The 26339-nt window shown below is 51.4% G+C and overlaps 1 protein-coding gene across 1 annotated transcript in view; it reads right to left on the bottom strand.

The window, feature by feature from the left end:
• Positions 1 to 26339, bottom strand: part of LOC140429466 (aminopeptidase Q-like) — a 246262-nt gene that overhangs the window by 170196 nt on the left and 49727 nt on the right. Inside the window, exon 2 of the mRNA XM_072516494.1 lies at positions 19235 to 19377. Within this exon, the coding sequence (XP_072372595.1) occupies positions 19235 to 19377 (143 nt within the window). The remainder of the gene's footprint in view (positions 1 to 19234; positions 19378 to 26339) is intronic.

Below are 26339 nucleotides of genomic sequence, written 5' to 3'. Positions count from 1 at the left end.
TACTTACACTGGCAAAATTCTCTGGCAAGATCATGTTTACTGCAGATCTACATAAAAAGTTGGACCCAGCAGTCTTATAGACTTCCCTGGCAGGGCTTTTCATTGAGGTTTTCATTAGACCGGCAAGGTCTGTATATTTTTTGGAGAAATGTAATATATTGTTGGACACATCCTTCGAACTCTCCTTTTCCCAGTGTTGCACTGCTATTATTGCACATTCGTTTAAACTTCCCTCAGGGAATCCTGCAACTATAACTCTTCTTATAATGTTATGCCCCTTTAATTTTGAAAATATGGGATTGGATTCTCTGTAACCTGATGCCGAAATCGTGGTCGTCAATCGGGCGGAGAATGGATTCCGACGCCGGAATCAGGGCCGGCGGCGGTTTGACGCCTGTCCGCCACGCTCTGCCATCTCCAAACCACCGTCTTCGTGACGCGCGGCATGCACCGTTTCAATGCCGTTGGTGCGTCACTAGCCTCACCCATGATGCTTCGCCACCGATGGGCCAAGTTCCCGCTGGCGGGGGCCACTTGTGGTCCCGAGCATGCGGGAACCCAGCGTCCCGGCTGTGGGCAGTGTCCAGCACCGCCACACTCAGCCGTGATCCATGCCGCTGGCCGGGTAGGCTTCTGCTAGGGTTGCGGGTCTGGTAGGGGTGGCCAGGGGGTGGGATGTGGGGCTGTGGTTGGCGGGTTGGGTACAGCCGGCACCATGTTTTATGGCGTGACAGGTGCAGGTTGTCAGCCGTGCGCATGCGCGGCCCAGGACCCAGCCATTCTCCGGCCATTTTCGGCGCAATCACCGGGAGTTTCACTCGGCGCCGATGCTAGCCCTCACCGGTACCGGAATCGTTGCGGGTTTTGCGCCGATTTTTCTGCAGTGCAAGTCCACACATACTCCGCTGGCGTCAACACTTCGTCTCAGAAACGGAGAACCCAGCCCATGATTTTTAAACTTTCAAGTGATTGGAAATTTTACAATTTGCAATGAGACAAGACAAACTGCTTAAAAATGAAAGGTCACATTCCAAGGTGAAGGTGAGAAACAAATAAATCACCCTCAGGGAAGTGTGATGAGAGGCATATTTCTCTAATCTGGACACCCATCGAAACCCGTAACTGTCAATGAAGAGCCATTAAAAATACCCAAGTATTGGACATTGAAGCAAAGGCTTCATAGGGAAATAGTTAAAAAAACAAGTTTTTAAAATATTGTACAGCAGTTGAAATTCAAGCTTGTATTGTTCTGAGTCAAGGTCAGATTATAGTTTGCAGCTTGGCAGTGAAACCTGACACCAGACTCTCAGCTCGACTGCAAAGGGAGCACAGCCAGTGTCATAATATGCACACAAGTATATGATGGTGCACAGACAGACAGTGAGTGACACAAAGGATGACCAATGAACATACAGAACACCAGCCAATCACCAGACGGACACGGCCACTATATAACCAGGGGGCACTAGTTTTCCCGCTCTCTTGGGATGCAGCCTCTGAGACAGTCAGAGCCTGTGAGCAACAACTAGATCATCCACCATGTGGTAGTAAGATAGTCTGGTCAGGTTAGCCTCAGGTCTCCAGTCAACTCAGCATATAGTCAACCCACAGTTCAAGCATGTTTAATAGTTAAGAGTTTAATAAAATAGAGTTGCATTTCTTCAAGTGTTGGAAGCCTGTCTCTCTCTACAGTAAACGCAGTCCTTGCAGACCCAGCTTACCCAACACATCATGGTACTAGTGAGTTATGTTTGAGTTTGACGGACCCACCTTGAGATAGTCTGCCTTTGACCAGCGATCAGCCATCCGGTAACATGGACAGCGTCCGCCCTCCCCTGCTGCTCCGCATCGCCGGCAACCTCGGTGCGAACTGGAAGATTTTTAAGCAGAAATTTCAGCTGCATCTTGAAGCCATCGACCTCGAGGCCGCATCGGATAGCAGAAAAATTGCCCTCTTCCTCTCTACATCTGGGGACCACGCTATCCACATTTCTAACTCCCTCACCTTTGCTGAAGGCAAGGACAAGACAAAGTTCAAAACAGTCCTGTTGAAGTTCGACAGCCACTGTGACATCGAAGTCAACGAGAGCTTTGAACGCTCTGTGTTCCAGCAGAGGCTTCAGGGTAAGGATGAACCTTTTCAATCCTTCTTAACCCATCTCCGTATCCTCGCGCAGTCCTGCAACTACGGCTCCACTTCCAACTCCATGATCCGCGACCAGATCGTTTTCGGGGTCCATTTCGATCCCCTTCGCCAGCAACTCCTCAAAGTTAAGCAGCTCACCCTCACCATCGCCATCGAAACCTGCGTCCGACATGAGCATGCTAATGACCGGTACTCCCATATCAAGGCAGCAGAGACGGCGCAGCAAGGCCCCCACGATGCGGAGCGGGTGCAGGCCGTAAAACAGCTCCAGGGCCTGAGTCTGGTGAGGGCAGCCATTTCGCGCCCTTTTCCCGGGCTCCTGCGCATGCGCACAACGACCAAGAGGACGGCGAGGCCGAGGATCGAACTGCGCATGTGCGCACATCTTTCGACCGCATCGCGCATGCTCGGTGGCGCACGGAACGTCCTGACGTCGGCATCATGACGTGCAACAACTGTGGCTCCGCCCACTTAAAGCGGCAATGTCCCGCGAAATCTCGACGCTGTCTCCAGTCTGGCAAGCTTGGTCATTACGCAGCCCTGTGCAGATCTGCTCAACTGCCCACCACACAGCGATCCCAGCCGCAGTGCAGGAACGTCCGTTCAGTGCAGCAACCCGTTGCAGACTCCAACTTCGACATGGTTCCGGATTCCGACACTGAGGATCTCACATCCCCATTCCGGGTGGGCAACATCACCAAGCATACGGTGCTTTACAAAAAAATGGCGAATCCACTCTCAGTGCTGAGCATTGATCCGGACGACGAGTGGTGTGCCACCCTTACGGTCAACGAATCTCGCATATGCTTCAGGCTGGACACCGGCGCTTCAGCGAACCTCATTTCGAAGTCTAACCTGGATACCATCCACGTCAAGCCGAGCATTCTTCCATCGGCTTGCCAGCTCATCGACTACAATGGCAATGCCATTGCTGCCAGTGGCTCATGCCAGCTTGTGGTTTCTCATCGTTCCTCAAGAGCCACCCTGCGTTTCGAAATAGTAATGTCCAACAAAGCTTCCTTGCTAGGAGCTCAGGCCTGCAAAATCCTGAATCTTGTGCAACGGGTTCACTCCATGTCGCCTGCTGAGGCATCAGCCTCGCCAGATGCCAACTTTCAAACCCATTTAGATGCCATCATAGCACGATACCACAGTGTCTTCGAGGGTATGGGCACACTCCCCTACGCATACAAGATACTTCTGAAACCGAATGCCACACCCATGGTTCATGCACGGCGTCGGGTGCCGGCACCCCTTCAGGCCCGTCTCAAGCAGCAGCTGCAGGACCTCCAGGACCAGGGCGTCATTTCTAAGGTCACGGAACCCACGGACTGGGTTAGCTCCATGGTTTGTGTCAAAAAACAATCAGGGGAACTTCGCATTTGTATCGACCCCAAAGATTTGAATCGTAACATCATGAGGGAACACGAACCCATCCCTAAGCAGGAAGAGATCACTAGCGAAATGGCTCACGCCAAGTTATTTACGAAGCTGGATGCCTCCAAGGGGTTTTGGCAGATACAGCTAGATGCATCCAGTCAAAAGCTCTGCACTTTTAACACCCCATTTGGTCGTTACTGTTACAACCGGATGCCCTTTGGCATCATCTCCGCCTCGGAGGTGTTCCACCGAATAATGGAGTAAATGATGAAGGGCACCGAGGGGGTGCGAGTGTACGTTGATGACATCATTGTCTGGTCCACAACTCCTCAGGAACACATCGATCGCCTCAAGCGAGTGTTCCATAGGATCCACGAGCATGGCCTCCGACCCAACAGAGCCAAGTGCTCGTTCGGTCAAGCAGAAATAAAGTTCCTCGGCGACCATATTTCGCACTTCGGTGTGCAGCCAGACACAGATAAGGTGTCGACAATCAATGCTATGAAGACACCAGAGGACAAGAAGGCGGTCCTCCGCTTCCTAGGGATGGTCAATTTCCTTGGGAAGTTTATTCCCAACCTTGCATCTCACACCCCAGCTCTCCGCAATCTTGTTAAAAAAAAACACTGACTTTAAGTGGCTCCCCGCTCACGACAGTGGCGTGAGCTCAGGGCGAAACTCACCAAGGCCTCGGTCCTGGCGTTTTTCGACCCTGCCAAGGAGACAAAGATCTCCGCCAACGCGAGCCAGGCTAGCATTGGGGCAGTACTCCTCCAGCGTGACAAATCCTCCTCCTGGGCCCCAGTTGCATATGCATCGAAAGCCATGACCCCTACTGAGCAGCGATATGCTCAAATCGAGAAAGAGTGCCTGAGCCTCCTCACGGGGATTGACAAATTCCATGATTACGTGTATGGACTCCCCAAGTTTACGGTCAAAACGGACCACAGGCCACCGGTTCACATCATACAGAAGGACCTCAACGATATGACACTACGCCCACAGCGTATCCTCCTCAAACTCCGATGCTATGATTTCGACCTGGTCTACACCTCGGGCAAGGAGCTCATTGTGGCTGATGCACTCTCTCACTCCATCACCACGCCGTGCGAGCAGTCGGACTTCGTCTGCCAAATCGATGCCCATGTTGAGTTCTGCGCATCCAACTTTCCGTCCACTGATGAAAGGGTCGTGCAGATTCGTCAAGAGACAGCCAGGGATCCTATACTCCAACGGGTCATGCGCCATCTCACAGATGGTTGGCAGAAGGGCCAGTGCCCACAGTTCTACAATGTAAAAGACGCCCTGGCAGTGGTCGATGGCATACTAATGAAACTGGACAGGATAGCAATACCACAGAGTATATGAGATCTCGTCCTCGGCCAACTCCACGAGGGTCACCTGGGGGTGGAAAAGTGTCGCCGGCGAGCCCGAGAGGCAGTATATTGGCCTGGCATCAATGACGACATCACCGACACTGTCCTCAATTGCCAAACGTGCCAACGGTTCCAGCCGGCTCAGCCGAAAGAGACTTTGCAGCCGCATGAACTGGTGTCGGCATCATGGACCAAGATTGGCATTGATCTCTTCCACGCAAAAGGCCGGGACTACGTCCTTCTCGTGGACTATTTTTCAAATTACCCCGAGGTAGTCAGACTGCATGACCTCACATCAGCAACAGTCATCAGGGTGTGTGATGCGCAATCAATTACTCTCGAGACAAGGTGAGTCATAACTAATAGGCTTTAATCTGCTAGAACTGTTCCCCAGCAGCTTCGATACAGAAAGTGAAGGCTGCTGGGACGGCATCGGTTCTTATACTCCGCCTCTCAGGGCGGAGCTATGTACATCAGCCAATAGTAGACTCCTGGGTCTAGCCAATGGCCATCCACGTCTCAGGTACCGCAACACCTGGTATTACCACATTCACCCCCGTTAAAAAAAGAGCCCGGCGAGGTGATGGCCAGCGTTAATGTCGCCTTTCGCATGGTAGGACCGGGTATGGAGGTGCCGTGATATCGAGGGTAATAGCAAAGTGTTCATGGTGCAGCAGTCAGTCGATCGGGTGGCCTGGTCGTCCTTCTGGAGCGTCTGGGCTTCGGCGGTGGTCCTGATGGGGGTGCCGGCGGTTGCGACTCCGGGAACGTGGTGTCGTCCTCCCAGGCAGCTTTGTCACCCCTAGGCGGCGCTGTTGGGGCGAAAAGTGGGCGAGGGGGGGGGGGGGGTGGTGCCTGTAGGGGGTGTCGGTGCTTGTTCGGGCCTAGGCAGGGGCGGCGGGAGTACTGACCCTCCGGTCAGGTGCTGTGGGGAGGGTGGGGGTGGGGGCAATGGTGCGGGTGTGTGTGGGGCTCCGGCGGGCGCCAGGTCCCGAAGGGAGACCGTGTCTTGGCGGCCGTCAGGGAACGCTACATAAGCGTGCTAGTGGTTGGCGTGCAGCAGGTGGACCCTCTCGACCAACGGGTCCGACTTGCGCGCCCTCACATGTCTCCGAAGCAGGATGGGACCGGGTGTCGCTAGCCAGGTTGGGAGCGAGGTCCCGGTGGAGGACTTCCTGGGGAAAACAAGGAGATGTTCATGAGGTGTCTGATTTGTGGTAGTACAGAGCAGCGACCGGATGGAGTGAAGGGCCACCGGGAGGACCTCCTGCCAGCGGGAGACTGGGAGATTCCTAGACTGTAGGGCCAGCAGGACGGTCTTCCAGACCGTGCCGTTCTCCCTCTCAACCTGCCCGTTTCCCCGGGGGTTGTAACTGGTTGTCCTGCTGGAGGCGATGCCTTTGCTGAGCAGGAATTGGCGCAGTTCATCACTCATAAAGGATATCCCCTATCACAGTGAATGTATGCGGGGAAACCGAACAGTTTAAAGATACCCTGGAGGGCCTTGATGACGGTGGTTGTGGTCATGTCTGGGCAGGGGATGGCGAATGGGAACCGGGAGTACTCGTCAATCACGTTCAGGAAGTACGTGTTGCGGTCGGTGGAGGGGAGGGGGCCTTTGAAATCCATGCTGAGGTGTTCAAAGGGACGGGAAGCCTTTATCAGGTGCGCCCTCTCTGGGCGGTAGAAGTGCGGTTTGCACTCTGCGCAGATTTGGCAGTCCCTGGTGACTGTCCTGACTGCCTCGATGGAGTAGGGCAGGTTGCGGGTCTTGATAAAATGAAAGAAACGAGTGACCCCCCGGGTGGCAGAGGTCCTCGTGGAGGGCTCGGAGGTGGTCCACTTGTGCGAAGGCACAAGTGCCGCGGGACAGAGCATCAGGAGGCTCGTTCAGCTTCCCCAGACGGTACAAGATCTCGTAATTGTAGGTGGAGAGTTCGATCCTCCACCGCAAGATCTTGTCGTTCTTAATCTTGCCCCGCTGTGCATTATCGATCATGAAGGCCACCGACCGTTGGTCCGTGAGGAGAGTGAATCTCCTGCCAGCCAGGTAATGCCTCCAGTGTTGCACAGCTTCTACTATGGCCTGGGCCTCCTTTTCGACCGAGGAGTGGCGAATTTCGGAAGCGTGGAGGGTACGGGAGAAGAAAGCCACAGGCCTGCCCGCTTGGTTGAGGGTGGCCGCCAGAGCTACGTCGGACGCATCGCTCTCGACCTGGAAGGGGAGGGACCCGTCGATGGCGCGCATTGTGGCTTTTGCAATGTCTGCTTTGATGCAGCAGGAGGCCTGGCGGGCCTCCGTCGACAGAGGGAAGGTTGTGGACTGGATTAGGGGTCGAGCCTTGTCTGCGTAATTGGGGACCCACTGTGCATAATAGCTGAAGAAGCCGAGGCAGCGCTTTAGGGCCTTGGGGCAGTGAGGGAGGGGGTACTCCATGAGGGAGCGCATGTGCTCAGGGTCGGGGCCTGTGACTCCACTTCGCACTACGTAGCCTAGAATGGCTAGACGGTCGGTGCTAAACATGCATTTATCCTTATTGTAAGTCAGATTAAGGATATTCGCGGTTTGGAGAATTTTTCGGAGGTTGGTGTCGTGGTCCTGCTGGTCATGGCCGCAGATGGTGACGTTATCAAGATATGGGAACGTTGCGCATAAGCCGTACCGGTCAACCATTCGGTCCATCTCAGGTTGGAAGACCGAGACCCTGTTCGTGACACCGAAGGGATCCCTTAAAAAGTGATAGAATCGCCCATCTGCTTCGAAGGCAGTGTACTGGCGGTCACCATTACGGAGGGTAGCTGGTGGTAGGCAGATTTGAGATCCACCGTGGAGAAAACCTTGTATTGCGCGATCCTGTTCACCAGGTCGGCTATACGGGGGAGAGGATACGCGTCCAGCTGCATAAACCTGTTGATGGTCAACCCACAGTTCAAGCATGTTTAATAGTTAAGAGTTTAATAAAATAGAGTTGCATTTCTTCAAGTGTTGGAAGCCTGTCTCTCTCTCTGCTACAGTAAACGCAGTCCTCGCAGACCCAGATTACCCAACACATCAGCCAGTAAGTTAGATATCAATGTGAGTGATGGTAAAGACCACTATTCAGAAGTTACAATTCAAAACTTGTAAACCAATAGGGAGCAAAGAGGAGGGCGGTATCAAACCCCATAGGTATAAGGTTACTGGCACATGCCTTCCTCTCTCGCTGCACCTTTGATCTCTTTAAAGTTATTTTATTCCAGATGCCCCGCTGGGCTTTTGTTTTGTATTTTTGTAGTTTTTGAAGTGTACTCACTAGATATCTGCAAAAAAACTCAATCCCGCATTACCATCTCTTATTTTAAAAGTAAGAGATCCTCCAGCTGCCATAGATAAGCATGCCCAAAACCTCTTGGGATACACAATGGGGAAAGTATTTCAAGGCAAGACTGCCCAGCTACAGGGAGAGATTGCAAGTGACATAGAGAGTGTCAAAAATAAAGAGTGGGATTCTCCGAGCCCACGCTGGGTTGGAAAATCGCCGGCAGAGCGCGCGGATCCCGTCAGGCCACTCCGACGCTAGGGTATCGATTCTCCGGCAACCGGAGAATCAGCGGCAGTCGCGCCTGCGCGGTCGACGCGGTGACGGTCGGGGGCCATTGAAAGCGGCCCCTGCGGCGATTCTCCGCGTTCAATGTGCCGAGTGCCCGCCAAGTTACGCCGAGTCCCGCATATGGTCCTACCCGGCAGGACCTTGCCATTCTGGCTGCAGGGGCCATCCTGGTGGTGGGGCGGGGGGAAACTGACTCCGGGGGGGCCTCCACGGTGGCCAGGCCCGCGATCGGGGGCTGCCGATCGGTGGGCACGCTCATTCTGGTGGGGGGGGCCTATGTTCCTCCTCGCCGGGCCCCTGTAGGGCTCTGCATATTGCCCGGGGGCCGGCGCGAGACGACCATGGCGCGCACATTCGTGGACCCGCGCCAGCCATGGCACACGTATGTGCGCACCCGTGACGGCCGTGTACGGACGACTTTTGGCGCCGGAGCAGCACACAGCACTCTGACGCCGTTTTAGCCCCCGAGGCCGGGGAGAATGACTGGGCCTGGAGGCCCGTTGACGCCGCCGAAATCCCGGCCAATGTCTCCAACAGAGGAAATCTCTGAAGGCTGATCTCTCACCCTCTCTATCTCTTGGAATAAGAGCATTGCCTGGTTCAAGAAGCTAACTCTACCAGTAAGCTACCAACAAACCAAGATTTCACAATAATTGCAATATCTTCTATCTGACCGAGAGGTGAGAGGTGAGTGAGCCGGGACAGTGAAAACAGCGCGAGAGGTGAGTGAGCCGGGAGATTTAAAAAGCGCGGGTGATTTAAAAAGCGCAAGAGCTGCGAGTCAGAGCGGAGATTTTAAAAGATCGTGGCCTAGTTTCGGGAGCCGTTCGGAGGAGGAGGAGCAGTCTCTGTCAGGGAGAGAACCTGAGAACATCTAAGACACTCAGAAGGTAAGAAAGTAAGTAAGTGATTTTTACTCATTTTTACTTTTATACCTTTTTCAAATTGTGTGTGTCGGGGGAAACTGAAGTGACATCACAGAAAAGCTGTGACCTGAGTGGCTGGTTGGGAATCTACACTAAATTAAAAAAATTAAGCATGGTAACTAATTAAACATAATTACTTAATTATAATTTAGAGGGGTATCTAAGCAAGAGATCGGAGAGTACTATATTTAGCTTTCGCATTCATATTAGAAATCTAGTGCTAGGAAACAGATAGTTAACAGTAACCTTGAAAATTAAAAAAAAATATTTCAAATTTTTTTTAAAAACAAACTTTTAATTTTAATTAATTGACGCAATGTCAGTTAGAGGGGCGCAGTGCTCTGACTGTGAGATGTGGCAGGTCCGGGAGGATTCCAGCATCCTGGATAGCTTCATCTGCAGAAAGTGCACCCAACTGGAGCTCCTCACAGACCGCATGGTTCGGTTGGAGCAGCAATTGGATGCACTTAGGAGCATGCAGGTGGTGGAAAGCATCATAGATCGCAGTTATATAAATGTGGTCACACCCAAGGTGCAGGCAGAGAAATGGGTGAACACCAGAAAGGGCAGGCAGTCAGTGCAGGAATCCCCTGTGGTTGTCCCCCTCTCGAACAGGTATACCCCTTTGGATACTGTCGGGGGGATAGCCTATCAGGGGAAAACAGCAGCAGCCAGAGCAGTGGCACCACGGCTGGCTCTGATGTTCAGAAGGGAGGGTCAAAGCGCAGAAGAGTAATAGTAATAGGGGACTCTATAGTCAGGGGCACAGATAGGTGTTTCTGTGGACGTGAAAGTGACTCCAGGATGGCATGTTGCCTCCCTGGTGCCAGGGTCCAGGCTGTCTCCGTACGGGTAGAGGGCATCCTGAAGGGGGAGGGCAAACAGGCAGAGGTCGTTGTACATATTGGTACTAACGACATAGGCAGGAAGGGGCATGAGGTCCTGTAGCAGGAGTTCAGGGAGCTAGGCCGAAAGTTAAAAGACAGGACCTCTAGGGTTGTAATCTCAAGATTACTCACTGTGCCACGTGCCAGTGAGGCTAGAAATAGGAAGATAGAGCAGCTAAACACGTGGCTAAACAGCTGGTGTAGGAGGGAGGGTTTCTGTTATCTGGACCACTGGGAGCTCTTCCGGGGCAGGTGTGACCTATATAAGGACGGGTTGCATCTAAACCGGAGAGGCATAAATATCCTGGCCGCGAGGTTTGCTGGTGTCACACGGGAGGGTTTAAACTAGTATGGCAGGGGGGGTGGGCACGGGAGCAATAGGTCAGAAGGTGAGAGCATTGAGGGAGAACTAGGGAATAGGGACAGTGGGGCTCTGAGGCAGAGCAGACAGGGAGAAGTTGCTGAACACAGCGGGTCTGGTGGCCTGAAGTGCATATGTTTTAATGCAAGAAGTATTACGGGTAAGGCAGATGAACTTAGAGCTTGGATTAGTTCTTGGAACTATGATGTTGTTGCCATTACAGAGACCTGGTTGAGGGAAGGGCAGGATTGGCAGCTAAACGTTCCAGGATTTAGATGTTTCAGGCGGGATAGAGGGGGATGTAAAAGGGGAGGCGGAGTTGCGCTACTGGTTAGGGAGAATATCACAGCTGTACTGCGGGAGGACACTTCAGAGGGCAGTGAGGCTATATGGGTAGAGATCAGGAATAAGAAGGGTGCAGTCACAATGTTGGGGGTTTACTACAGGCCTCCCAACAGCCAGCGGGAGATAGAGGAGCAGATAGGTAGACAGATTTTGGAAAAGAGCAAAAATAACAGGGTTGTGGTGATGGGAGACTTCAACTTCCCCAATATTGACTGGGACTCACTTAGTGCCAGGGGCTTAGACGGGGCGGAGTTTGTAAGGAGCATCCAGGAGGGCTTCTTAAAACAATATGTAGACAGTCCAACTAGGGAAGGGGCGGTACTGGACCTGGTATTGGGGAATGAGCCCGGCCAGGTGGTAGATGTTTCAGTAGGGGAGCATTTTGGTAACAGTGACCACAATTCAGTAAGTTTTAAAGTACTGGTGGACAAGGATAAGAGTGGTCCTAGGATGAATGTGCTAAATTGGGGGAAGGCTAATTATAACAATATTAGGCGGGAACTGAAGAACATAGATTGGGGGCGGATGTTTGAGGGCAAACCAACATCTGACATGTGGGAGGCTTTCAAGTGTCAGTTGAAAGGAATTCAGGACCGGCATGTTCCTGTGAGGAAGAAGGATAAATATGGCAATTTTCGGGAACCTTGGATAACGAGAGATATTGTAGGCCTCGTCAAAAAGAAAAAGGAGGCATTTGTCAGGGCTAAAAGGCTGGGAACAGACGAAGCCTGCGTGGAATATAAGGAAAGAAGGAAGGAACTTAAGAAAGGAGTCAGGAGGGCTAGAAGGGGTCACGAAAAGTCATTGGCAAATAGGGTTAAGGAAAATCCCAAGGCTTTTTACACGTACATAAAAAGCAAGAGGGTAGCCAGGGAAAGCGTTGGCCCACTGAAGGATAGGCAAGGGAATCTATGTGTGGAGCCAGAAGAAATGGGCGAGGTACTAAATGAATACTTTGCATCAGTATTCACCAAAGAGAAGAAATTGGTAGATGTTGAGTCTGGAGAAGGGTGTGTAGATAGCCTGGGTCACATTGAGATCCAAAAAGACGAGGTGTTGGGTAGATAAGTCCCCAGGGCCTGATGGGATCTACCCCAGAATACTGAAGGAGGCTGGAGAGGAAATTGCTGAGGCCTTGACAGAAATCTTTGGATCCTCACTGTCTTCAGGGGATGTCCCGGAGGACTGGAGAATAGCCAATGTTGTTCCTCTGTTTAAGAAGGGTAGCAAGGATAATCCAGGGAACTACAGGCCGGTGAGCCTTACTTCAGTGGTAGGGAAATTACTGGAGAGAATTTTTCGAGACAGGATCTACTCCCATTTGGAAGCAAATGGACGTATTAGTGAGAGGCAGCATGGTTTTGTGAAGGGGAGGTCGTGTCTCACTAACTTGATAGAGTTTTTTGAGGAGGTCACTAAGATGATTGATGCAGGTAGGGCAGTGGATGTTGTCTATATGGACTTCAGTAAGGCCTTTGACAAGGTCCCTCATGGTAGACTAGTACAAAAGGTGAAGTCACACAGGATCAGGGGGGAGCTGGCAAGGTGGATACAGAACTGGCTAGGTCATAGAAGGCAGAGAGTAGCAAAGGAAGGATGCTTTTCTAATTGGAGGGCTGTGACCAGTGGTGTTCCACAGGGATCAATGCTGGGACCTTTGCTCTTTGTAGTATATATAAATGATTTGGAGGAAAATGTAACTGGTCTGATTAATGAGTTTGCAGACGACACAAAGGTTGGTGGAATTGCGGATAGCGATGAGGACTGGCAGAGGATACAGCAGGATTTAGATTGTTTGGAGACTTGGGCAGAGAGATGGCAGATGGAGTTTAATCCGGACAAATGTGAGGTAATGCATTTTGGAAGGTCTAATGCAGGTAGGGAATATACAGTGAATGTTAGAACCCTCAAGAGTATTGAAAGTCAAAGAGATCTAGGAGTACAGGTCCACAGGTCACTGAAAGGGGCAACACAGGTGGAGAAGGTAGTCAAGAAGGCATACGGCATGCTTGCCTTCATTGGCCGGGGCATTGAGTATAAGAATTGGCAAGTCATGTTGCAGCTGTATAGAACCTTAGTTAGGCCACACTTGGAGTATAGTGTTCAATTCTGGTCGCCACACTACCAGAAGGATGTGGAGGCTTTAGAGAGGGTGCAGAAGAGATTTACCAGAATGTTGCCTGGTATGGAGGGCATTAGCTATGAGGAGCGGTTGAATAAACTCGGTTTGTTCTCACTGGAACGAAGGAGGTTGAGGGGCGACCTGATAGAGGTCTACAAAATTATGAGGGGCATAGATAGAGTGGATAGTCAGAGGCTTGTCCCTGGGGTAGAGGGGTCAATTACTAGGGGGCATAGGTTTAAGGTGAGAGGGGCAAGGTTTAGAGTAGATGTACGAGGCAAGTTTTTTACGCAGAGGGTAGTGGGTGCCTGGAACTCTCTACCGGAGGAGGTGGTGGAAGCAGGGACGATAGTGACATTTAAGGGGCATCTTGACAAATACATGAATAGGATGGGAATAGAGGGATACGGACCCAGGAAGTGTAAAAGATTGTAGTTTAGTCAGGCAGCATGGTCGGCATGGGCTTGGAGGGCCGAAGGGCCTGTTCCTGTGCTGTACATTTCTTTGTTCTTTGTTCTTTGACCACATCCAAGAAATCAGCGAATCCAAATCAGCTACATTTTAACATCTATGCCTCAAGGACAATCAAAGGACACTTAGCTGTATATTTTTGTACCCTTTCTTATTGGACTCTAATTCCCCTTTTTCTGATATCTGCGTGCCTCTGTGAGCATGCATGTCTGCATGCATTTGAGCCCAAATGACTGCATCAGGGCCCATTGTTGACATCGCATTTTTAGTATTTTTCTCAATTTAGTGATGAATAAATTGGCTCTTCCTTTGACTCAAGAAATCCTGGTTCATTTTATTTACTGCTCCCAATGTGATCTCCTGTGAGATTAAACACAGACTGGGTGATGATTTTGCAGAACGCCTTTACTCAGCCCGCAAGCATGACCCCAATCTTCCGGTTGCGTTCCATTTTAATTCAGCATCTTACTGTCATGTCCACATGTCTGTCCTTGGCATGCTGCAATGCTCCAGCGAAGCCCAACGCAAACTGATGGAGCAGCACATCAGCTTCCAATTGGCCCATTACAGCCCTCAGGACTCAACATCGAGTTCCACAAACATAGACAAATATTTCTCCTCCATCTTAACCTTTATCTTATAATCCAAACATTTTTGTCCCAATGCAAAACCCTCCCTCCCCCACTGGGCCATCTGTCATTTGTTCTTAATTTTGCTGCATTTTTGTTGCAATGTTTCCAAGCTGCCACTAACCACTGACCTTCTACTCTATTCCAGCTGTTCTACCCCCTCCAGGGTCAGGGATGTCACTGAACGGCTGCAGGGCATCCTAAAGGGGAGGTTGATAAGTCAGAGGTCATGGTACACTTTGGTACCGACAATATAGGTAGAGTGGGCAGCACGGTAGCATTGTGGATAGCACAAATGCTTCACAGCTCCAGGGTCCCAGGTTCGATTCCGGCTTGGGTCACTGTCTGTGCGGAGTCTGCACATCCTCCCCGTGTGTGCGTGGGTTTCCTCCGGGTGCTCCGGTTTCCTCCCACAGTCCAAAGATGTACAGGTTAGGTGGATTGGCCATGCTAAATTGCCCATAGTGTCCAAAATTGCCCTTAGTGGTGGGTGGGGTTACTGGGTTATGGGGATAGGGTGGACGTGTAGACCTTGGGTAGGGTGCTCTTTCCAAGAGCCGGTGCAGACTCGATGGGCCGAATGGCCTCCTTCTGCACTGTAAATTCTATGATTCTATGATTCTATGAAGTGTGAGGTCTTGCTCAGAACTCAGGAGCTTGGCAGCAGATTAAAAAGCAGGCCCTCAAAGGTTGCAATCTCTGGATTACTCCTGGTGCCATGTGCTAGCGAGTACATAAATAAGAGAATAGGGTAGATGAATGCGTGGCTCAAGAGTTGGTCCAGGAGGGTTTTAGATTCCTGAATCACTGTGCCTGTTTCTGGAGAAGGTGGAACATGCACAAGCGAGACGATCTGCCCTTGCAGGTGGGTTTGCTCGTGCTGTTGGGAGGAGTTTAAACTAGTTCAGCAGGAGGAGGGGGACACAGAACATTAGTACAATAGGGGCACAACTTTCTAGTAAAGGGACCAAGATATAGGGGGTTCAGCTCCCAGAGAGTAAGGCGAGGCTGGATGGCCTCTACTTTAATGCTAGGCGTATTATAGGTAAGATGCATGGTTTGACATGTGGAATTATGATATTGTTGCCATCACAGAGATGTGGTTGAGGGAGGGGCAGGACTGGCAACTCAACATTCTGGGTATAGGATTTTCAGGCGAGACAGGGCAGGGTGTAAAAGAGGCAATGGTGTTGCATTATTAATTTAGGAGTCAGTTACTGCAATAAGGAGGGATGATATCTTGGAAGAGTCTTCAAATGAGGCTTTGTGGGTGGAACTTAGGAATGACAAGGAGCAGCTACATTTCTTGAAGTGTATTAAATTTTAGGCCCCCAAGATGTCAGTGGACAATAGAGGACTAGATATGTAGACAGTTCAATGAGGTGTGTAAAAATAATAATAGGGTAATTATATTTGGGGATTTCAACTTCACCAACATTAATTGGGATTGTCATAGTGTAAAAGGTGCAGAGGGGCCTTTTCAAGAAGGGTGGTAGAGATAAGCCTGGTAATTACAGACCAGGGAGTCTCACATCAGTGGTAAGGAAACCATTGGAAAACATTCTGAAGGAGAAAATTAATCTCCATTTGGAGAGGCAAGGTTTGATCAGGGGTAGTCCCCATGGCTTTGTCAGAGGGAAGTCATGCCTAACGAAATTGATTGAATTTTTTGAGGAGATCAAGGGCAGTGCAGTTGATGTAGTTTATATGGATTTCAGCAAAGCCTTTGACAAAGTCCCACATAGGAGACTAATAAAGAAGGTAAAAGCACATGGGGTCCAGGGTAATTTGGCAAGTTGGATCCAAAACTTTCTTAGTGGTAGGAGACAGAGGGAGGTAGTAGGCTGTCTGTGTGACTGGAAGCTGGTGGCCAGTAGCATACCACAGGGATCAGTGCTAGGTCCTTTATTATTATGATACATATAAACAATATAGATGGGAATGTGGAGGGGATGACAATTAAGTGTGAGGATGACAGGAAGATTGGCAATGTGGTTAATAGTGAGAAAGACAGTCTTAGATTCAGGAAGATGTAGACGAGTTGGTCAGATGGGCAGGTAAGTGGCAGATGGAATTTAACCCTGAAAAGTATGAAATTATGCACTTTGGAAGGAGCAGCAAGACAAGGCAGTACTCAATGAATGGCACCACACTAGGAAGCTCAGAGGAACAGAGGGATCTTGGGGTGGTTGTCCATAGATCCCTGAAGGCGATATGGTTAATAGGGTAATTAAGAAGGTATTTGGGACACTTGCCTTTATCAGTCGTGGTACAGGTTAAAAGAGCAGGGAGGTTTTGTTCGAGCTACACGATATTTGGTCAGGCCACAGCTGGAATACTGTATGCAGTTCTGGTCAATACACTATAGGAAGGATGTGATTGCACTGGACAGGGTGCAGACCAGGATGTTGCCCGGGATGGAGCATTTGAGTTATGAAGAGAAGCTGGATAGGCTTGGGGTATTTTATTTCCAGCAGAGAAGGCTGAGGGATATAAGATTATGAAAGGTATGGACAGGGTGGATCGGAAGCAGCTGTAGGGTCAATAATGAAGGGGCAGAAATTTAAGTTGGGGGAAGGAGATTTAGAGGGAATCTGCGGTAACATTTTTGACCCAGAGTGTAGTGGGAGTCTGGAATGCACTGCCTGGGAATGTAGTCGAGGTGGTAAACCTCACAATCTTTAAAAAGTATATGGAAGAGCATTAGAAATATCATAACATTCAAGACTAAGGGCCAAGTGCTGGAAAATGGGATTGGTGTAGATTTAGTGTACTTTGTTGGTGTACACTCGCTGTACGATATGACTCTATGGCCGGGATTCTCCCTTCTGGGGACTTAGTCCCCAAGCCGGCGGGAAAACCGGCGCCAACCACTCCGGCGTCAACAGCCCCCAAAAGTAAGGAATTCTCCAAACTTTTGGGGGCTAGGTGGACACCGGAGGGGATGGTGCCACTCCAGCTGGCGCCGAAGGGCCGGCGCGAGTTTGCGCATGTGCGGAACGGCCGACGTGATCTTGCGTATGCGTGAACCGGCTGGCGTATTTTTGCGCATGCTCGGGGGGTTCTCTTCTCTGCGCCAGCCCCCCGGTAAATATGGCGGAGCCCTACAGGGTCCCAACGCGGAGGAAAGAAGTCCCCCCATGGAACAAGCCTGCCCGCAGATCGGTAGGCCCCGATCGTGGGCCAGGCCACCGTGGGACCACCCTCGGGGTCGGATCGCCCTGCCCCCCCCGAGGACCGCCACCGCACACTTACCTGCCAGGTCCCGCCGTGCGTGAGGTGAGTAATACACGCCGGCGGGACTGGCCAAAACTGGATGGCTGCTCGGCCCATCGGGGCCCGGAGAATCGCCGGGGGGCGGGCCGTCCGATGTGGTGGGAATCCCGCCGCCGTCCGAAAAATGGTGCCGGAGAATAGACCAGCCGGCGTCGGGGCGGCAGGGTGGGATTTGCGCCTCCGCCGGGGATTCGCTGACCCAGCGGGGGGTCGGAGAATCCCGGCCTATGTCTGTGATGAAGTCACATAGACTCAAAATGTAAACTCTCGTTCCAGATGCTGCCACCTGTTGACTCTTCCCAGCATTCTCTGTTCTTGTTCAGAAAACTTTGTTTGATTGGCTTCTTATTGCTCACAATTTAAACAGTTAAATACAGTCTGATTTGGAAAAGACTTATCCATGTGAAAAAGATAAACCTTTGGTGTGACCAACCATGGTGGTTGAATAAAGCCAGTTCACCATTTCTCACCTGCTCCATAGCATTCTGAACCTACCTTCGGAAAATTCTTATAATACTTTCACACGTCCTCAGGCTGTTGGAGGCAAGATCAGTTCTCTCCTGAAAACCAAAAATAACCACAAAAACTCTCTTCCAGGTCTAGCAATCACTCCTCAGAAATGTTTGTCAGGCTGCAATCTCCAAAATAAAGCATTGTTGTCAGTTCCATCAGTTTCTGACAAGTACACCTCCATTAACTTGTTCAATGCCCTTTGCTACATTTGGGACGCATCCCAAGTTTTGAAAACTCCAACATTATATATATTAGAAATGTATGCTCAGTTTCATTCTGTCTGTCCATCTAATGATCATGTCCATCAATATCTCTCTCCACCTCCCTACGCAAACCACTGGCAATGATTGGCCATCTATCCTTGGCCTGCCATGGGCCCCCATCTATTTCCCAGCACTACAGTATATTCCAGTAGTTCACTTTTGCAAGTATACATATATCACTATAGATCAACTCACTATGCTCAGGAACCAACTTTGAGTTTGTGCTGCTAGTCAGAATGAGATGCTAGGGGAATAAGCAATGGAGAGAAGGAGAGGGTAAAGGGGCGTTTCTCTTAGCTGTTTTCCTTACATTCATTCAAAATTAAGATCAAAAAAATGCAAACTTGAGCCAAAAAATGGAAAATTGTACTAGATATTTACTCAAATGTTTTGCCATTCAGTTTGATGAGGGGAGAACATGAAATGTGTGGTAGCATTGTAACACACAAATCGTACTTGGCCAGGTAATGCTGAGCAGAAGAATCAGGTGGAGAGGATATCTCAGGCTTCCCCATCCAATCTCATCTGCACCTGTGCTGCACCTGTCCAATGATCTAGCCAATTGGAGCATTGCCCTTAATAACAAATTAATTTGACTGTACCAAGCAGCATGTGACAAAGGGGCAGACTTTGCACATGAAGCAGCAGCACTAATCAGTAAATCAGACTGACAGCTACAATTTTCCAGTCACTGCGGAACATGACAACATTTATTCAGTATTTCTCTGATTACAAGAGCACTTTCAGTTTTTTACTCAAATCAGACATTAATGAGCCAGAATTTCTCTTCACAAGGTAATTGCTAAATAATCTTGCAGTGCATTGCAGTTCAACTAACATAAATGCAGGATGATATGTGTAGAACAATGTTGCTCTGACTAGTTGCCAATGGTATGATTTATTTAGAGCAGATTGCTTTTACAATTACCACTTTTTTCCTCTTACTCACCAATTGCTGGCATGTTAGAAATTGCCACAAACTGGGAGCGGTGCACAAGCCTGATGTCGAATGTTGCCTTCATAGTAGGTTCATCAAAGCATGGGTAAACTGATCGGGCATGTGTTGGTTCCAACAGTGATGCAATGATAATTCTGATTGGAGGAAAAACATACAATTTATTATTGCTCTTTTCATTTAAGAGATAAAGAGCAAAGGTGTGGAGGTAGAGAACCATTCAGATGCGAGAACATGGTCCTTCAACACAACATTTGCCAGTCCTGAAATCAGTGATCTGAGATATTGGAGGCTTTCCCAGGACGGAGCCTGCTAATGTCCCCAGCAGTAACCTTGTCAGAGTATCTGATATAACAGGAGAGCACCACAACTTCTTGAGACGAGCAAGTGCCCACTGCCTCTATCGGTTAATCTCAGGCATCTGCCAGCCTGCTGCTACTGGAAGCTATTAACTGGAGGCTGCCCATTACTTGACGCACCCCAGGAAGAAAACAAACATAACTCAATGAAATATCTCCGTCACAGAAATTCTTTAGTCTTTTCTGTGCACTCCTCATGTAAGTCCACTGGGAGACCAGCAAAATATTTAGGAGCATGTTAGGTCCTGGCCTCACAAACAATTTTCTGGGAGGGCTGTTTGGAGTGGAATGTCCACCTGTCCCAATCGTGACTCTTTATGTGAGTGGTTGTACCCAAGGAAGGCAATTTCCTGAGTCTCGGTCTAAATTTCACCAGGCAGCCAGTAATATGGGGATGAACAAAGCATACCAGCTGGTTGAGCGGCACAAGTGAGTTCTATCCACAGCTCGAGACCTGGCTAGGACAGCTGCAGAAAATCTGTATTTGTGAGATCATTCACAAACTTTCACTGAGGTTGGAGCTGCTGGCTCCATATGCAATTCTGGCCTTCACACTCCATAAAGAGTGAGATTCCAAATCCATGATGCAAGCCGGAGACCTCACCCGTTACACTGATTTATTAAATTAACTCCCACTGTTTCCGTATTCCTAGTAACACCACCCTTTACAATTATTCCAAGAATCAATATGACTTTCTAATACCACAATTAACCTTGCAACCTAACATGTAAAATTGAAGGGCAGGAAAAGACCTGCTGGTCCATCAAGCTTGCCCCACGCCATGTTAACAGGAGCATTATGACCATTGTGTTTTTCCTCATGTTTCCATTCAAAATACCTCCCCACACCCACCTCTAGTTGCCTGCTGAATCAGATGTGTATTTTCTTTTTTAATGCTCAACTTAATTTTGGTTTGAAACAAGGGTGAATTCTCCATTGGCGGGATTCTCCGTTCCGCCAGCAGTACACCCTCGCTCGAGGCTTTCCCAGCAGCGTGGGGTGGCTACAATGGGAAACCCCATTAGCCAGCAGGCGGAAGGGAGAATGCCGCTGCCAGCGATCGCTCGCCGCCGAGAAACACTCAGCTGGGGAGGTGGAGAATTCACCAAGATCTTTCACTGGAAAATAATCAGGTAACTGGGCAGTGACAGGTCCAGGCCAAAAGAAAGGCTGCAGTTCCACAATTATTAGCAAAACACTGCAAAGCTCGAGCCAACACTATTAGACATAGCCTGTAAACCTCTCTGGGTTTGAAAAGGAAAAAAAAATTACTGTCAAAAACAAGAAGAGAAAAAGGGGCATCGTTAACTTAACATTGTAACCCTTAAGCACTTATACTTTAAACCTCAAATTCCAAACAGAACTCTTTGCATATAAAAGTAAATTACTGTGGATGCTGGAATCTGAAACAAAAACAGAAAATACTGGACAAACTCAGAATGTCTGACAGCATTTGTGGCTGGAGAAGGGAGCACGTTTCGAGTCTGGGTGACGTTTTGACAAAGAGTCATCCAAGAGACAAAGGATCCCCGATCCCGTGGTCAAGTTCTGACGCCGGCGCCAAAGCGGCGTGAGCCACTCCAGCGTCAACGGGCCACCAGGCCCGGGTATGCACCCCTTCGTAGGGGGATAGTACGGCGCCGGAGTGGTATCCACTGCCCCGGCGCTCGCAAGCCGGTGTGCCAGGGCCGACGCGAGTCCACACATGTGTGTGGGTTCCCGTCTCCGCGATAGCACCCAGGCAATATAGCGGAGCCCTACAGGGGCCTGGCCCGGAGGAACATTGGCTCCCATGGAACTATCCCGCCCGCCAAATGGTAGGCCCCAATCACGGGCCAGGCCACCGTGGAGGCCCCCCCCAGAGTCAGATTATCCCGCCCCCCCCCCTACCAGTTCGGCCCCTGCAGCCAGAACTCCGAGGTCCCACCGGGTGGGACCATATGCAAACCATGCCAGCAGGCCCCGGCTGAACTTGGCGGGCACTCGACCCGTCGAGGCCCGGAGAATCGGCAGGGGGGGGAGCCACTGGCGCGGCGGCGGTCCCGCGGGGGCCCGGGAATCGGCACCAGAGAACTGACGGGCCGGCGTCGGGGCGGTGTGGCACGATTCACGCGCCCCCCGGCAATTCTCCAGAGAATCCTGGCCAAAGATTCATCCAGTCCCGAAACGTTAGCTCCCTTCTCTCTCAACAGATGCTATCAGACCTGCTGAGAACTCTTCACATTCCACTTTTAATTTTAACCAGGAATATTTTTTTGCATTACAACTTTTGGAATGTCAATTGATTAAACAGGCCAAGGAGTGTCATCTCCCAAGAATTTACCGTTTTTTTTCTCGTTTTCCCAGTTACCTTCCGACTTGAGGGGTTTCTTGGGAATTCTTCCATCAACATCTGACCAGGGGAATCGTTCAACCCTACTTGAACACAGTTTGGGATTTCTCCAGCCTGAACATGGGTCCACTACTCCCATCCTTGCATCGTAACTCCAAATTGGAAACACCACTTATTCCAAATTGCCCTCTGCTCCTTGTTCTGGTTGCTAGCAGATTCTCTGTCTGCCTGCTCCAAAACTGCTCGCGGCACAGACTGTTTCCAGCATGAATGCCTCGCAGACTACAAAATACAACCAAGATATAAATATAAATTCCCAACCTCCACAATCCTTCTCCACTAGCAGGATGCTGACATCAATTGATGAGGTCCTACAAGCTGAATTTAGGGAGTTAGGAGTTAAACTAAAAAGTAGGACCTCAAAGGTAGTAATCTCAGGATTGCTACCAGTGCCACGTGATAGTCAGAGTAGGAATGACAGGATAGCTAAGATGAATACGTGGCTTGAGAGATGGTGCAAGAAGGAGGGTTTCAAATTCCTGGGACATTGGGACCGGTTCTGGGGGAGGTGGGACCTGTACAAATCGGACGGTCTGCATCTGGGTGGGACCGGAACCAATGTTCTTGGGGGTGTGTTTGCTAGTGCAGTTGGGGAGGGTTTAAACTAATGTGGCAGGGGGATGGGAACCGATGTAGGAAGTCAGTGGGGACGGAAACAAAAGGCAGGAAGGGAGAGTGTGTAAAGCATGACCAGAGAAAGCAGGGCAGAGAGCAAGGAAAGTCTACATTAAACTGTATTTATTTCAATGCAAGGGGCCTGCCGGGCAAAGCGGATGAACTCAGGGCATGGATGGACACATGGGACTGGGATATTATAGCTATGACTGAAACATGGCTAAGGGAGGGGCAGGACTGGCAGCTCAATGTTCCGGGGTACAGATGCTATAGAAAGGATAGAACAGGAGGTAAGAGAGGAGGGGGAGTGGCGTTTTTGATTAGGGAGAACATCACGGCAGTACTTAGAGGGCATATATCCAAGGGTTCGCCCACTGAGTCTATATGGGTGGAACTGAAAAATAAGAAGGGAGAGATCACCTTGATAGGACTGTACTACAGGCCCCCAAATAGTCAGCGGAAAATTGAGGAGCAAATATGTAAGGAGTTTACAGATAGCTGCAAGAATAATAGGGTGGTAATAGTAGGGGACTTTAACTTTCCCAACATTGACTGGGACAGCCATAGCATTAGGGGCTTGGATGGAGGGAAATTTGTTGAGAGTATTCAGGAGGAATTTCTCATTCAGAATGTGGATGGACCGACTAGAGAGGGGGCAAAACTTGACCTCGTCTTGGGAAATAAGGAAGGGCAAGTGACAGAAGTGTTAGTGAGGGATCACTTTGGGACAAGTGACCATAACTCCATTAGTTTTAAGATAGCTATGGAGAATGATAGGTCTGGCCCAAGAGTTAAAATTCTTAATTGGGGCAAGGCCAATTTTGATGGTATCAGACAGGAGCTTTCAGAGGTAGATTGGGGGAGACTGTTGGCAGGCAAAGGGACGGCTGGTAAATGGGAGGCTTTTAAAAATGTGTTAACCAGGTTTCAGGGTAAGCACATTCCCTTTAGAGTGAAGGGCAAGGCTGGTAGAAGTAGGGAACCCTGGATGACTCGAGATATTGAGACTCTGGTCAAAAAAAAGAAGGAGGCATATGACGTACATCAACAACTGGGATCAAGTGGATCCCTTGAAGAGTATAGAGATTGTCGAAATAGAGTTAAGAGGGAAATCAGGAGGGCAAAAAGGAGACATGAAATTGCTTTGGCAAATAATGCAAACGAGAATCCAAAGAGCTTCTACAGATACATAAAGGGAAAAAGAGTAACTAGGGACAGAGTAGGGCCTCTTAAGGATCAACAAGGACATCTATGTGCAGAGCCACAAGAGTTGGGTGGGATCCTGAATGAATATTTCTCATCGGTATTCACGGTGGAGAAAGGCATGGATGTTAGGAAACTAAGGGAAATAAATAGTGATGTCTTGAGAAGTGTGCATATTACAGAGGAGGAGGTGCTGGAAGTCTTAAAGCGCATCAAGGTCGATAAATCCCCGGGACCTGATGAAATGTATCCCAGGATGTTGAGGGAGACTAGGGAGGAAATTGCGGGTCCCCTAACAGAGATATTTGAATCATCGGCAGCCACAGGTGAGGTGCCTGAAGATTGGAAAGTGGCGAATGTTGTGCCCTTGTTTAAGAAGGGCAGCAGGGAAAAGCCTGGGAACTACAGACCGGTGAGCCTAACGTCTGTAGTAGGTAAGTTGCTAGAAGGTATTCTGAGAGACAGGATCTACAAGCATTTAGAGAGGCAAGGACTGATTCGGGGCAGTCAGCATGGCTTTGTGCATGGAAAATCATGGGCGTCATTCTCCGACCCCCCAGAGGGTCGGAGAATGGCCGTTGGCCGGCGTGAACCCCGCCCCCGCCAGTTGCCGAAGTCTCCGAAGGGAGAAAGGTCGGCGGGGCGTTAAAGTCGCCGCTGCCGCGGAGAATGTCACGGGTCTGCGCAAGGCAGCCGATTTTCGGCCTGCCGATATTCTCCCTTCCGGATGGGCCGAAGTCCCGTCGACGTGATGACCGTTCACGTCGACGTAAATTAAACCTCCTTTTCATCGGCGTGACCCTGTGCTCCAGGTTCACGCCGACCAGCGTGGAGGTGAGTGACGGCCTGGGGGGTTGGCTCTGGGCAGGCGATGGCGTGGCCGCAGTCTGAATGCGTGAGGAGAGGTGTGTCTCGGGTTGTGTGAATGTGTGTGCGGCCGGGGGGGGGGGGGGTGGTTAGAGTAGGCGGGGCTCCGGGGGAGTGCCGGGAGGGGGGTCCGTGCCGCGGGGGGGGGATGGGGGGGGGGTCCGTGCTGGGGAGGGGGATGGGGGGTCCGTGCCGGGGTGGAGGTTGGGGGGGGGGGTCCGTGCCGGGGAGGGGGATGGGGGGGGGTCCGTGCTGGGGAGGGGGATGGGGGGGGGTCCGTGCCGGGGTGGGGGATGGGGGGGTCCGTGCCGGGGCGGAGGTTGGGGGGGGGTCCTTGCCGGGGAGGGGGATGGGGGGGGGGTCCGTGCTGGGGAGGGGGATGGGGGGGTCCGTGCCGGGGTGGAGGTTGGGAGGGGGGGTCCGTGCTGGGGTGGAGGTTGGGGGGGGGGTCCGTGCTGGGGAGGGGGATGGGGTGGTCCGTGCCGGGGTGGAGGTTGGGGGGGGTCCGTGCCGGGGAGGGGGATGGGGGGTCCGTGCCGGGGTGGAGGTGGGGGGGGTTCCGTGCCGGGGTGGAGGTTGGGGGGGGGGTCCGTGCCGGGGAGGGGGATGGGGAGGGGGGGTCCGTGCTGGGGAGGGGGATGGGGGGGTCCGTGCCGGGGTGGAGGTTGGGGGGGGTCTGTGCCGGGGAGGGGGATGGGGGGGGGGTCCGTGCTGGGGAGGGGAATGGGGGGGTCCGTGCCGGGGTGGAGGTTGGGAGGGGGGGGTCCGTGCCGGGGTGGAGGTTGGGGGGGGGGTCCGTGCCGGGGAGAGGGATGGGAGGGCAAGTCACTTGGTCCACCTGGCCAGGTGCCAGCCTCCAACAGTTGGACCCATGCGGTCCATGCCACCTGGCTGGGGGGAGGAGGGGATATGGGCAATGATGACATGTCGTCGTTCCCCTCCCCCCACCAGGCCGTCATGTTTTCAGATCATCCAGCGATGTTGGCCGCCGTGGCGGCAGCCGCTCATGTCTATGTTGCCCTGGATGAGGAGGAGGAGGAGGAGGAGGAGCGTGCCAGAGAGGCGGCGCAGGCTGCTGCAGAGGGGCAGGCGGCAGCCGCCCAGGCTGGAGGGACACCTGACCGACAGGACGAGGAGGGGGAGGAGGACGTCGCGGCCCCACGGCAACGGAGGCACCCGAGGGCGCCCCGTGTGTACCAGCCCAGGCAGTCATACCAGGACCTCACGGACCGGGAATGCAGGAGGAGACTCCGGATGAGCCGGAAAACCGTGGCACACATCTGCCACCTGCTGGCACACCTGTCACCGCATGGCACTGGCGGGGGACACCCTCTCGCCGTGTCCGTCAAGGTTACGGTGGCCCTGAACATTTATGCAACGGGGTCATTCCAGGCACCGAGTGGGGACCTGTCCGGCATAACGCAGACATCGGTGCACCGGTGCATCCGGGCAGTGACAGATGCCCTATATGCCATGGCGCACCGCTACATCCGCTTCCCCGTGGACCGGGCCAGCCATGATGCCTGGGCCGTGGGCTTCTCTGCCGTGGCCGGGTTCCCCATGGTCCAGGGCGCGATCGATGGGATGCACGTCGCCGTGCGGCCACCTGCAGATAACAGGGCCGTGTTCACCAATAGGAAGGGGACCTATTCGATGAACGTA

The sequence above is a fragment of the Scyliorhinus torazame genome, chromosome 9 (genome assembly GCF_047496885.1).
Source record: "Scyliorhinus torazame isolate Kashiwa2021f chromosome 9, sScyTor2.1, whole genome shotgun sequence".
Taxonomy (NCBI): Eukaryota; Metazoa; Chordata; class Chondrichthyes; order Carcharhiniformes; family Scyliorhinidae; genus Scyliorhinus; species Scyliorhinus torazame.
Note: the sequence above shows the minus strand (reverse complement) of the source record. Positions and strands in the feature narration are given on the sequence as shown.